The sequence below is a fragment of the Diabrotica virgifera genome, chromosome 10, assembly GCF_917563875.1.
Source record: "Diabrotica virgifera virgifera chromosome 10, PGI_DIABVI_V3a".
Classification (NCBI taxonomy): domain Eukaryota; kingdom Metazoa; phylum Arthropoda; class Insecta; order Coleoptera; family Chrysomelidae; genus Diabrotica; species Diabrotica virgifera.
The window spans coordinates 37,775,421-37,788,360 of record NC_065452.1 but is presented as its reverse complement, the minus strand read 5'-3'; the positions used below and the strand labels follow the sequence as shown (position 1 = coordinate 37,788,360).

Below are 12,940 nucleotides of genomic sequence, written 5' to 3'. Positions count from 1 at the left end.
TTCCATCAATTACAACCATTAAACTATGGTTGTACCATCGATATGTTGTACCATACCAAATTCAAATGCGAAAATACCATACCGACACCAATTAAGGCAGGTTTACATGTATCCAGTAACTGGCGCCAGTCGCACTGGAACGACAGTGCTGGCATGGTAGTGGCATCATGTAAACGCTTTTTTGCTCCAGTCCAGCGCTGTCTGCCAGCGCTGTCTCGAATAGAAAGCTGGTCTATTTTTCATGCCAGTGGCCCTCGTCCGCGTCCCCTTTAACCCCGTGCCAGTGGTTGTAGACACGTGTAAACACAACGTTCCAGTCGCTGGCGCTGTCGTACCTGTGGTTTCGGTGGCAGTATTAGGATTTTTAATAAGAGTGCCAGTGAGATTGGCGCCAGTTACTGGATACGTGTAAACGAACCTATCCAGCGCTGTCTTAGTCAAGCACTCGCATTCCAGTGAGACTGGTGCCAATTACTGGATACGTGTAAACGTTACATTACGCTGAGAGTTCTAGAAGGCCCAATGATGCAGTTATTCCCGAAATGATCGAATAAATGCTGAAAATTATTATGGAAAACCGCAAAGTGAGGTTGCAAGTGCAAGTGATAGATGACATTCTTAAAGTTATCAAAGGGTAGCATTTTGACTATTGTACAGGAACATTTGGTTATGAGATAGCTGTTTTCCAAATTGGTTGCCGCGTTTTCTCACACCAGAGCACAAAAAACAACGAATTGATGAATCTTGGCGCTATTTGGATATGTTTAATCAGAATAAGTCGTTTTTGCATTGGTATGTCACACGACATACCATTTTTTTTGCATGGTAAGAAAATGTCAGCGAATTGGTACATGGAACGTCCAGGGACTGATCCAAAACCCTGGAAAGTTACACATAATTGAAAAAGAAATGGCAGACCACAATCTTTCGGTACTGGGACTCTCTGAAACTCACTGGAGAGGTAAAGGGCATTTTAAAACAACTGCTGGCAACGTCGTCTATTTTTCAGGCCCAGATAACAAAAGTACAAATGGAGTCGCAATAATTGTACCCTCTAAACTTAACGACTGCGTAATTGGATATAATACTATTGATGACAGGATAATATCCCTTAAAATGAGAATATCCACCAATACCCTACACCTTGTTCAGGTATACGCTCCTACAACAGCTGCACAAGAAGAAGACATCAACAGGTTCTATGGTCGTCTAGAAGAAACTGTTCGTGCTATTCCGAATCGTGAACTCATCATCATTCTAGGAGATTCGAACGCCAAAGTGGGGTCATCTAATGAAAATATTGAAGGAGTGCTGGGCAAAAATGGACTGGGACAGAGAAATGAGAATGGCGACCGTCTAGTGGAGTTCTGTGTAGAACAACATCTTACAATTACAAACACGTTATATCAACATCATCCACGGAGATTATACACATGGCGCAGCCCAGATGGACGAACAAGGAATCAAATAGACTACATCCTAATAAGATCAAGATGGAAGTCGTCGGCCATCAACTGTAAAACATATCCTGGCGCAGACTGTGGAAGCGATCATCAACTCCTGGTATTGAACGTTCGACTTCGTTTTAAAGTTCCCAAAAGAAGACCCCAGAGAAAAGTCATGTCTCTAAATCCATCAAAAATCAATGACTTCCAACACAACCTAGAAGAAGCTCTCTCTTTAGACCAAGTAGATAGTGACCCTGAGAGCACTTGGATTTATTTCAAAGATAAGGTAATCGAGGCTGCAAAAGACTGTGAGTCAGCGGTTTCCACTGGTCGTAAGCCATGGATATCCGATAATACGTGGACTGTGATTCAACGCAGAAAAGAACACAAAACTAGACACGGAACAAACGATGAATACAGAGCGTTATCGAAAGAAATCAAAAAACAGTGCCGCAAAGACAAAGCTGATTACATCTCTCAAATATGCAGAGAGATAGAGGAACATGGCTGTCGAAATGAACCGAGGGATTTATTCCAGAAGATCAAACTCCTTACCAGAGAATTTAAACCTCAAACGTGGTCTGTAATAGATAAGGAAGGTAATCTAAAGACCGATACTGACGAAATATTGGAAACATGGCGAAACTACTGTGACGAGCTATATAAAAATAACGAGGTATCAGCAGAACATCAGTGGCCCTCTGACTACCCTAGAGAACATACTGTCTTACTCGCTGAAGTCAAAGATGCAATTAAATCACTAAAGAGAAATAAATCCCCAGGCATTGATTCAATACCATGTGAAATACTACAGTTACTAGGTGACAAAGGAATACATATCATCCATTCTATCTGTGTCGCTGTTTGGAATTTAGGAAAATGGCCATCTGATTGGTGCACCTCAATTTATATCCCGCTACACAAAAAAGGAACTACTACCAGATGTGAAAACTACCGCACACTGTCACTAATAACACATGCTAGTAAAATCTTGTTGCATATCATCAAAAACAGATTAAAAACCTATCTACATTACCAAATACCTCAGGAACAAGCGGGATTTGTAAAGGGTAAAGGTACAAGGGAACAAATCCTGAACCTGAGACAACTTATTGAAAAGTCTAGAGAATTTCAAGTACCTATGATTATATGCTTCGTTGACTACCAAAAGGCATTTGATTGTGTAAGCTGGATAAATATGTGGTCAATTTTAATAGAAATGGGCGCACCAATGCACCTGGTGACACTTATTAAAAATCTGTACCAGTCTAATATAGCGACAGTACGACTAGATCAGAAGTTCTCAAACCAATTCAAGACCGAGAGAGGTGTTAGACAAGGATGCGTGTTGTCACCTGACTTATTTAACATTTATGGTGAACATGTCATGAGGATGGTTTTAGAAGGATGGGCCGGTGGAGTAACAGTAGCCGGTAGGAAAATCTCCAATTTGAGATTTGCTGATGACACTACACTTATAGCAGCAAATGAGCAAGAAATGTTTGATCTTCTGCGAAGAGTTGAGCACGAAAGCAGTAAAGTTGGTCTGAAAATCAATAAAGCTAAGACAAAAATAATGGTGGTCGACAGATTCGACACTATTCAACTGACTAACATGTTACAGGAATACCAGATAGTAAACACCTTTGTCTATCTCGGGTTTAGTATAACTAACGATGGCAACTGTGAAGCAGAAGTTCGGAGACGTATTGGTATGGCAAAAAATGCGATGAGTCGCCTAACTAAAGTTTGGAAAGACAGATCTATCTCTCAAAATATCAAGATGAGACTGGTGAATGCCCTTGTATTCTCAATATTTCTATACGGAGCAGAGACTTAAACTCTTCGCGCATGCGAGCGCCAAAAAATTGATGCCTTTGAGATGTGGTGCTGGAGAAGAATGCTGCGCATACCATGGACAGCTCATAGGACAAACGTTTCCATTCTAAACCAACTCAATATTAAAAAAGGCTGTCCACAATATGTCTGCAACGAATTCTGCAATTCTTTGGTCACGTGGTTCGCAGAGGTGACGACAGTTTGGAGAGATTAATCGTTTCTGGAAACGTTCCGGGGAGAAGATCAAGAGGACGATCACCAACTAGATGGTCCGACCAAATAAAGAATTCAGCTGGAAACTCATTTTGCGAAGCTCTTAGAGCTTAGAGCAGCTGAAGATAGAGACCAATGCAGAAACATTGTTAGGAATATTGGAAGAAATCACGATCCTCAGTAATGGGGAAACGACAAGAGAGAGAGAGATGTCACAAAGGCTTTTGACAGTGGCAAACATTGGGCAGTGAAAAGTTCTTTGATTAACGGCAGAATTGACCACATATGTACAGACCTAATAGCCAATATATATAAAGAAGCCACAACAACAATTAAAGTATACGGAGGAACACAATCAATTCAAATAAATAGAGGCGTAAGACAGGGTGACACAATATCACCGACACTTTTCAATCAGGCTCTGGAATATATCTTTAAAAGATTAGAATGGGAAGAAAAAGGTATAAAAATTTGTGGACAACGCTTGAAGCACCTAAGGTACGCCGATGACATCGTATTGATAACCGATAAAAAACGAAGAATTGTTTGAAATGATGAAAGAACTGGACATAGAAGCCGGAAAGATAGGCCTTAATATGAATTACAGCAAGACCAAAATCATAACAAATACAGATGAGGACATCACAATGATGATCGGACAAGATGAAATCGAACAAGTTCATGATTATATATATCTGGGTCAAATTATAAAACTTAACAAGGAAAACGAAACAGCAGAGATCAAAAGACGAGTTAGACTGGCATGGGCTGCATTTGGAAAACTAAGCTACATCCTTAAAAACAAAAGATATCCACAACATCTTAAGACCAAGGTATACAATCAATGCGTACTCCCTGTCCTCACTTACGGTTCCCAAACGTGGACGTTTACAAAAACAAACATGGACAAGATCATAAAAACGCAAAGAGCAATGGAAAGGCAAATGTTACAGATAAGACTATTGGATAAAAAGAAAAACGAGTGGATAAGAGAGAAAACCAAAGTTAGGGATGTTAGACAAGAAGTTGCAAAGTTGAAATGGAGATTTGCCGGACACACTATAAGACAAAAAGAAGACCGATAGAACAAAATTCTCATAAATTGGAGACCGTGGAAATATAAACGAAACAGAGGAAGGCCACAAATGAGATGGGCAAATGATGTCAAGAAGCACGTGGGCTCTAGGTGGATAACTGTAGCGACAGACAGAGAAGAATGGAAAAGGATTGGGGAGGCCTATGTCCAAAGATGGACCGAAGAAGGCTAATTAGATAGATAGAGATGTCACAATAGATGAAACATGGATCCATCATTTCCCTTCGTAATCAAATCAGCCATCATCTCAGTAGACAGCACCTGGAGAAAGCCGCCCAAAGTGACCAAAGATGCAACAAACGGCCAGAAGGATTTGTTGGCCTCTGTATTTTGGGACCCACAAGGAATTATTTTCATTGCCTATTTGAAAAATGGGGAAACAATCAACAGCGACTACTATATTGGTTTATTGGAGCGCTTAAAAACCAAAATCGCAAAGAAAGGGCCTCATTTGTTCACGAAAAAATTGTTGTTTCACCAAGACAATGAACCGTGTCACAAGTCGATGAAAACGTTGACAAAATGCACGAATTAGGCTTTGGATTGCTTCCGCACCCAGCGTATAGTCCAGATCTGAGCCCCAGCGATTATCACCTTTTTCCGATCTAAAAAAGTTATCGAAGCCTGTCTTGAAGGCAAAGATAAATCGTATTACAAGGGAGCATCGAAAAATTAGAAATACACCAGGGAAATAAGGCAAAAATATACAATGTTCGAGACACTTGAGCAGCCAGGTTGCAAATGGGTTTTTTGGGTACTATATACCTAATACATTATAAATACAAAAATGCCCGTCACAGTTTGGACGAGAAATTTAGTGATTAACAAATAAGGGTCAAAAATGGGAGTTTTTTCGTTTAAATCGCTACAGGTAAAAATAGGGTAACTAAATGTCTTATTTATAATATTTTTCTTTTAGTAGATGAGCCAAGGTTTAAAATAGCGTTTTTTCAATTTTGGTCCGATTATTTGTTGCTTCGGATATTGCAAAATACAACTAAAATTTCGAAAATAAAAAATTTGCTATAACTTTTGCAAAAATGAATTTAGGACTTTCATATTGCATGAAAAGTTGAGTCAAACAGTCCATACAATGCGCAAAAAATTTTAAGACGATGCGTCAATTAGTTTAAATTTTATTCAATTTGTTTATCCCAAAGAGCTTTTTTCGCAATATTATTGTTCAGAAAATAATAATGATATAACAATTCTGTGAAAACAATATGAAAGAACAATAGTCATATTTTCAACGCATTTAAAAAAATCATTAAAACGTCATTTTTATCACTCAGAAAACATGTTACTAAAATAGAGTCATTTTTGGCTTATAAATAATTTGAATAACTTTGTTAATATTGACTGTAGGCTAAAACTACAATGGAATTTGAAAAACTGGTATTTTTATACGAATTTTCAAAGAAAAACTTTTCAGCTAGGTTAATTACGGTCAAAGTTAGCCACTTTTTTTATTTAATTGACGGCTACTTTGTTTATAACAATTAAGCAACCTAACTAGAGCCATTTTGAAGTTGAAGATATATAGGTTATGTGTAAAAGTTTGAGTAAATTTTGAACCTCAACAGAGTGATTAATAAAGCTTTAAAAATGGCGTCCGAACGGAATTAATTCGTGGTCGGTGGAGGGGAATTACTAAAATACGTGCACTCAAAAAAATGAAACTGATTCTGCAAACATATGCTGCGATTAATATCGCTGGAACTTGTTGATGGATTTTGATCATAATTTTTTTAATTTGTATGTACTCGTAGTCTTATAGAGTACGTTATGACACACAACCCCACCTAACATTACAAAATGTTAGGGGAAACACCCCTTATCACTCAGGGATATGAAAAATAGATTACGACCGATTCTAAGACCTACCGAATATACATATATAATTTCATAAAAATCGGTCAAGCGGTCTCGGAGGAGTATGGAAAACTAACACTGTGACAGGAGAATTTTATAGATATAAATATATAGAAATTAACAAATAGGGGTTGGTGATAGAAGAGTGAAAATTAAGGGTTGTATGTATTTTTTAATTCTACATCATATAAAATTAAGGTGATAATTTTGTCCAAAAAAATAAAAAAATGTCAGGGGGACAACCCCCCTTATAACTTATGGGTATAAAAAATAGATTAAAACCTCTTCAATGTCCTACAGGATAAACGTGTAAAATTTTATAAAAATTGGCCAAGCCGTTTCGGAGTAGTATGGTAACTAACACTGTTACAGGAGAATTTGATGTATATAGAAGTAACTGCGAATTAAATAATAAAAGTGGCTAACTTTGAACCTAATTAACCTAGGCAAAAGTTTTTTTCTGAAAATTCGTATAAAAATACCAGCTTTTGAAATCCTAAAGTAGATTTACTCTATAGTCAATATTAACAAAGTTATTCAAATTGTTTAGAAGCCAAAAATGGCTCTATTTTACTAAACTTTTTTCGGAGTGATAAAAACGACTTTTTAATGATTTTTTCAATACTTTAAAAATATAACTATTATTCTTGCATGTGGTTTCCACAGAATTGCTATGTCATTATTATTTTCTGAACAATAACATTGCGAAAAAAAGCTCTTTGCTATAAACAAATTGAATAAAATTTAAACTAATTAACGAATTGTCTTAAAATTTTTTGTGCATTATATGGAATGTTTGACTCAACTTTTCATGCAATATGAAAGTCTTAAGGCCATTTTCGCAAAAGTTATAGCACATTTTTTATTTTTGAAATTTTAGTCTTATTTTGCACTTTCCGAAACAAAAAAGGATCGGACCAAAATTCAAAAAGTGCCATTTTAAACCTTGGCTCATCTACAAAAAGAAGAATATTATAAATAAGATATTTAATTACCCTATTTTTACCTGTAGCGATTTAAACGAAAAAACTGCCATTTTTGACCCTTATTTATTAATAACTAAGTTTCTTGTCCGAACTGTGACGGGCATTTTTGTATTTATAATGTATTAGGTATATAGTACCAAAAAATCCATTTGCAACCTGGCTGCTCAAGTGTCCCGACAAAAACCTTATTTCTCTGGACTAGAAAGCGTTGGAATGATTGTATCGTCGCTAAGAGAGACTATGTTGATAAATAAAGAACAATTTTTGCAAAAAATGTTGTTTTACTAGTTAGGTCCGGGACTTATTGACTGGCGTATTAGATACAGTGGCGGATCCAGCATCGTTAAGAGGGGGGGCGATTGGCTAAATTTCTATAAAAATAAATTAATGTTTTTATAATCTTTATAATACCTAAATTAAAAAAAATTGAATCACTTGCTTTGAGACGGGGGTCAATCGCCCCTCCCTGGATCCGCCACTGATTAGATATATCTATACTTACTTCACACATTTGTAATTGGAATAACCTCCTCTCCTTCTCCATTTCATCTGCGATTTCGGGAGCAGTAACTTCCGACCTAATTAACCCCGCATCTTTGGCTTGCTGTTTCTTCTCCTTCTCTATCTTCGCATACTTGTTTTCGTAGTCCTTCCAGGCCTTATCGAACGGTCGTTTTAGGTCACCTTTCACACCTCTTAGGTCTCCTTTGAGTAGGCTATCTAGGGGAAACATCACTATATTGTTTAGGTTCTGCATGAGGGTTTTCATTAAAGCCGATAGTTCTTGGGTGACGACTGCGAATTTTAGAAAAGCGTTGCCGATGATTTCTTCGTGCTCCTTGGACATAGCATTTTGGCCGATCTTTTCTAAGGCCTTTACTAAGTAAGACTCATTGTCTACATGGCCTAGAAATAAACATTAAAATAATTATAAATTAATATTTGAAATAAAAAAACATGATGATAAAAACAAAAGGAATAAAGAAAGACTAAAGAAAGTCGCGCTGTACTTGCAAAGGTGCAGATGAATTACTGAAACATAGCTTCGACTATCATGATAAAGTCCAGTAAGGACTCTAACCCCAGAAACAGACGAACAGGGGCGGTTTCTTCATTGGTTCACTAGTGCAGTGAACGACCAATAAAAGTTTATTAAAATACAGTTTTTTTAAATCTCAAATAATAAAATATCATCAAAATATTTTTTTAATCTCAGAATCATTAAAATATAACTTTATTAATCATATTTATTTGCTCTACGCCGCTGGATGCACGTGGCGAGTGCAGATACTTATGCTCTGGTGCAGAATTCAAATTGAACCAGCCAGTATTAACCTACCCCTGTAGTTAGAAAGAGAAATCTTAAAATGGATGAAAAAGCATTTCGCCTATCTAAAACAGTGAGGATTTGTGCAGTGCACCCAGAGACCAGTGGAACGTTTCGGTTCACAGTTTGGAATTTTCTGTTGTGTGTTCTAATTAAATACGGTTAAATCTTAAACACAATATTAATAGTTTTATGATGGAGCCTTTTTATGCAAATAGTTTTGAAAATCGACTTCTTACAAAAAATAATGGTGCCCCTCTGCCGGAGATAAACTTGGTACAAGAATGAGCTATAAAAAACAAAAAGTTTAAACGTGGCTTTAACAAAAAAAAACTTCGTGGTTGTGCGGGTGTGATAAACTAAATTCTTTGTTTTGTTTTTCATGTTTGGTATTTTCGAAAAATGAAAATGTTTCTTCAGAGTGGACAAAAACGGGCGTTCGGGATTTATCCCATTTATCAACAAAAATTAAAAAACACGGATCTTCCCAAATTCATTTAAAAAATGAATTGCAACTCTCAGATATTGGCAATATTGATGTTCGCCAATTATTAGATTCTGGGGATAGGAAATCAATAAAAGACTTCAACGACCAAGTTAAAAAAAATCGTTACATTTTATCCTGTCTTACCGATTGTGTAAAATTTTGTGGCGTCTTCGAAATAGCTTTGAGGGGACATGACGAGTCACCAGAAAGCCTAAATCCAGGAATATACAGGGGTCTCATGATTTTGTATCAGAAATCGATATGGCTTTGAAACAACATTTGGAGGGAAATACTGTTTTTAAAGTTTTTAAAAGTACGTCAAAGTCAGTTCAAAATGATATATTAGATGCTAACTGTTTGCCAGGAAGAGATTAAAAAACAGGTTTCAGAGGCACGGTTTGTATCCATCCAGTGTGATGAAACTACTGATGTTTCTACCCATCAGCAACTTGTTGTAATTTCAAGATATGAGCGGAATGGCCAAATTTACGAACGATTTTGGAAATTTTTAGAACCTGTTTCACATAGTGTCAGTGACATAGCCACAGAAATTAAAAAAGAGTTGGAACTGCTAAATATTTCCGTAAATCAGCTAGTAGGTCAAAGCTATGATGAAGCGGCTGTAATGTCAGGAAGGGAAGGTGGCGTTGAAAGTATTATAAGAAAAGATTTCCCTTACGGATTTTATGTATGTACATACATTGTCATGCACATCAATTTAATTTAATATTGCAGAAATGTGTTTGTGTTCATGCAAATGTAGCCAACTTTTTTGCCCATTTACATGCATTTCCGTCTTTTTTTTCAAGATCAGCAAAAAGAACTAGCATGCTAGATGACATAGTTAAAAAAAGGATTCCGACAGCACCAGCGACAAGATGGAATTTTAACACATGCACTGTCAGAACAATTTTTGAAAACAAAGAGCTTTTAAAAAGTTGTGTAGAGAGTATATTAGAGAGCAGCGGGAATGATTTTACCACAATAAATCAAGCAGAGACGTTACTGGGATATTTAAATAATGAAAGTTTCATTTATTGGCTTACATTTTTCGCGAAAATAATGCCCCAATGAATTGAAATGGGAATACGCTGGACATGTAGCTAGGAGCGATCTTAACAAATGGCACAGAACAATTCTAACCTGGAGACCATACGAACACAAAAGACCCAGAGGCAGACCTCCTATGAGATGGACAGATGATCTGAAACGAACTACCGGGAAAAATTGGCTACAAGTAGCGTACAACAAAAAACAATGGAAAGGAAGACTTGAAGAGGCTTATGTTCAGATGTGGACGTGAATGGCTAGACGAAGAAGAAGAATGTCCCACTGTGGCCCCAAAAATGTTTCGCCTGTGCCGCAATTGTCCGCGGCTTTTATTCACCGTTTAAATAATTACATTCCTTAATTGAACACCCATTTTAAATTACCACGAGCCGCCACTGCATACGAACCACTCTGCAGCACTACTCTGTGGCGCCACAAAGAAGCTTCCGATGATTAGCCGTAAATTCTTATGTAAATTAAACGTACAATTCCAGACGAGCGACAATGGCCAGCCACTGTCGCCGATCCTCGCTGCTAGTGGCGTCCATTACAAAATCATTGGCGCTACAAAATCGCCTGTTAAGCCACTTTGTGGCTCCACTCAGTTACGCTGCAGAGTGGCTTGTCTGTTTCTGCGGTAAGTCTTTGAACACACTACTGCTCTCGATATCAGTAGCAGATTGATTTTCTATTTTATTTACTCGTTCGCTGTTAGAGTATGGTTTTTTACGTTCAGGCCAAGTGGTATATTGCAGATGGGAAAAAAGTTCATTCTTTGGACCAAGCTGCGCAGAAGTAGATTTCCACGGATACTGAAGTCTTATGAAAGAAATTTACGTCACCCATATTAAGAAATTCGTGGAAATGTATCTCTGGCATGAAAATGAAAAAAAAATGCGAGACGGCAGCGAACGAGTTAAATACTAAATTAGAATGTATTAAAATTTCAAAGGGAGGTAAGGGATAGTGATGCGCAATATATAGCCACTCTTATCCAAATGGCAACCTCAGCTGCCCGTGATGGCAACCTCACCTGCCCGTGAGAAGATCTCGATCATGGTACATCCTTCTATACTCGGGTGCAAAAAAATCAATGCACTGAAAATTTGGTCATTTTTGATGTCTCGAATTTCTTAAACCTATTGTCCGATTTAAGTGATTTTTTTACCATGTTATAGCCTTATTCATTAACAGTATCGCTGTAATAATATTGTTGCTAGACAGGTAAACTGTCATTGTATACCGAGTGTACTAATCAAACTGTGTTTTTTTCTCAAAGTTCGCATCACCCTGTGGACTATTCTAGAGTTTATAAAATACTGAAATTAAAAACCAACTATAGCCTCAGGTTTTCTTAACATTCTGTTTTTAGCTTCATTCGCTTATGTTGGATAATAAAAAAGTTACGTACTTTAACAACTGACCATGTTTCGTCATCAGTACAGGGTGTTTCGAAATAAGTGCGGCAAACTTTAAGGGGTAATTTTACATGAGAAAATAATGACAGTTTGCTTTATAATCATAATATGTCCGCAAACGCTTCGTTTGCAAGATATGGGATGTTCAATTTGTTTTACAAACTGACGATTTATTAATTGCTTTAAAACCAGTTAATATATGCAAATCAGATTTGATGGGATTTAAGACGTAGTTATTGCACATTTTTTGACATACAATTAAGAATTTTATATTCACCATTGGCGTGCATATGGGTAATATGATCGGTCATAATACCCGTTTGCGCGTTAATGGTGAATATTAAATTCTTAATTGTATGTCAAAAAATGTGCAATAACTACGTCTTAAAACCCACCAAATTTGATTTGCATATCTCAACTGGTTTTAAAGCAATTAATAAATCATCAGTTAGTAAGAAAAAATTTAACATCCCGTATCTCGGAAACGAAGCGTTTGCGGACATATGATTATAAAGCAAATTGTCATTATTTTATTGTGTAAAATTACCCCTTAAAGTTTGCCGCACTTATTTCGAAACACCCTGTACTGATGATGAAACATGGTAAGTTGTTAAAGTACGTAATTTTTTTATTATCCAACATAAGCGAATGCATCTAAAAACAGAATGTTAAGAATACCTGAGGCTATAGTTGGTTTTTAATTTCAGTATTTTATAAACTCTAGAATAGTCCACAGGGTAATACGAAGTTTGAGAAAAAACACAGTTTGAATTCGTACACCCGGTATACAATGACAGTTTACCTGTCTAGCAACAATATTATTACAGCGATATTGATAATGAATAAGACTATAACATGGTAAAAAATCACTTAAATCAAACAACAGGTTTAGGAAATTCGAGACATCAAAAATGAGTAAATTTTTAGTGGATCGATTTTTTTGCACCTCAGTGTAGATAACAAACAAGGCACCGACGCACAGTGTTCAAAATTGGTCAAAACGTGATCGAAACTGAATTTGTTTAAACTGTAAAAGTGATCCGGCTGAAAACTTGGAATATTTGAGGTATTATACCGTATAACGAGTATATTATAATAGGAGTCATTTTTTTAAATTTTCATCCCCTCATTAGGGGGTGAATTACTTAAAAAATATCGTTATACAGGTTGTTTCATTAAGAATGTCAAATCGTTGATTTTTAGA

The 12,940-nt window shown here is 36.6% G+C and overlaps 1 protein-coding gene across 21 annotated transcripts in view; it reads right to left on the bottom strand.

Annotated features, from left to right (window-relative positions):
- LOC114328741 (arfGAP with SH3 domain, ANK repeat and PH domain-containing protein) overlaps positions 1–12,940 on the bottom strand; it is a 415,375-nt gene that overhangs the window by 118,317 nt on the left and 284,118 nt on the right. For all 21 annotated transcript variants that reach the window (XM_050663451.1, XM_050663458.1, XM_050663453.1 and 18 more), the window contains exon 3: positions 7,957–8,360. In XM_050663451.1, coding sequence (XP_050519408.1) covers positions 7,957–8,360 — 404 coding nt within the window. The remainder of the gene's footprint in view (positions 1–7,956; positions 8,361–12,940) is intronic.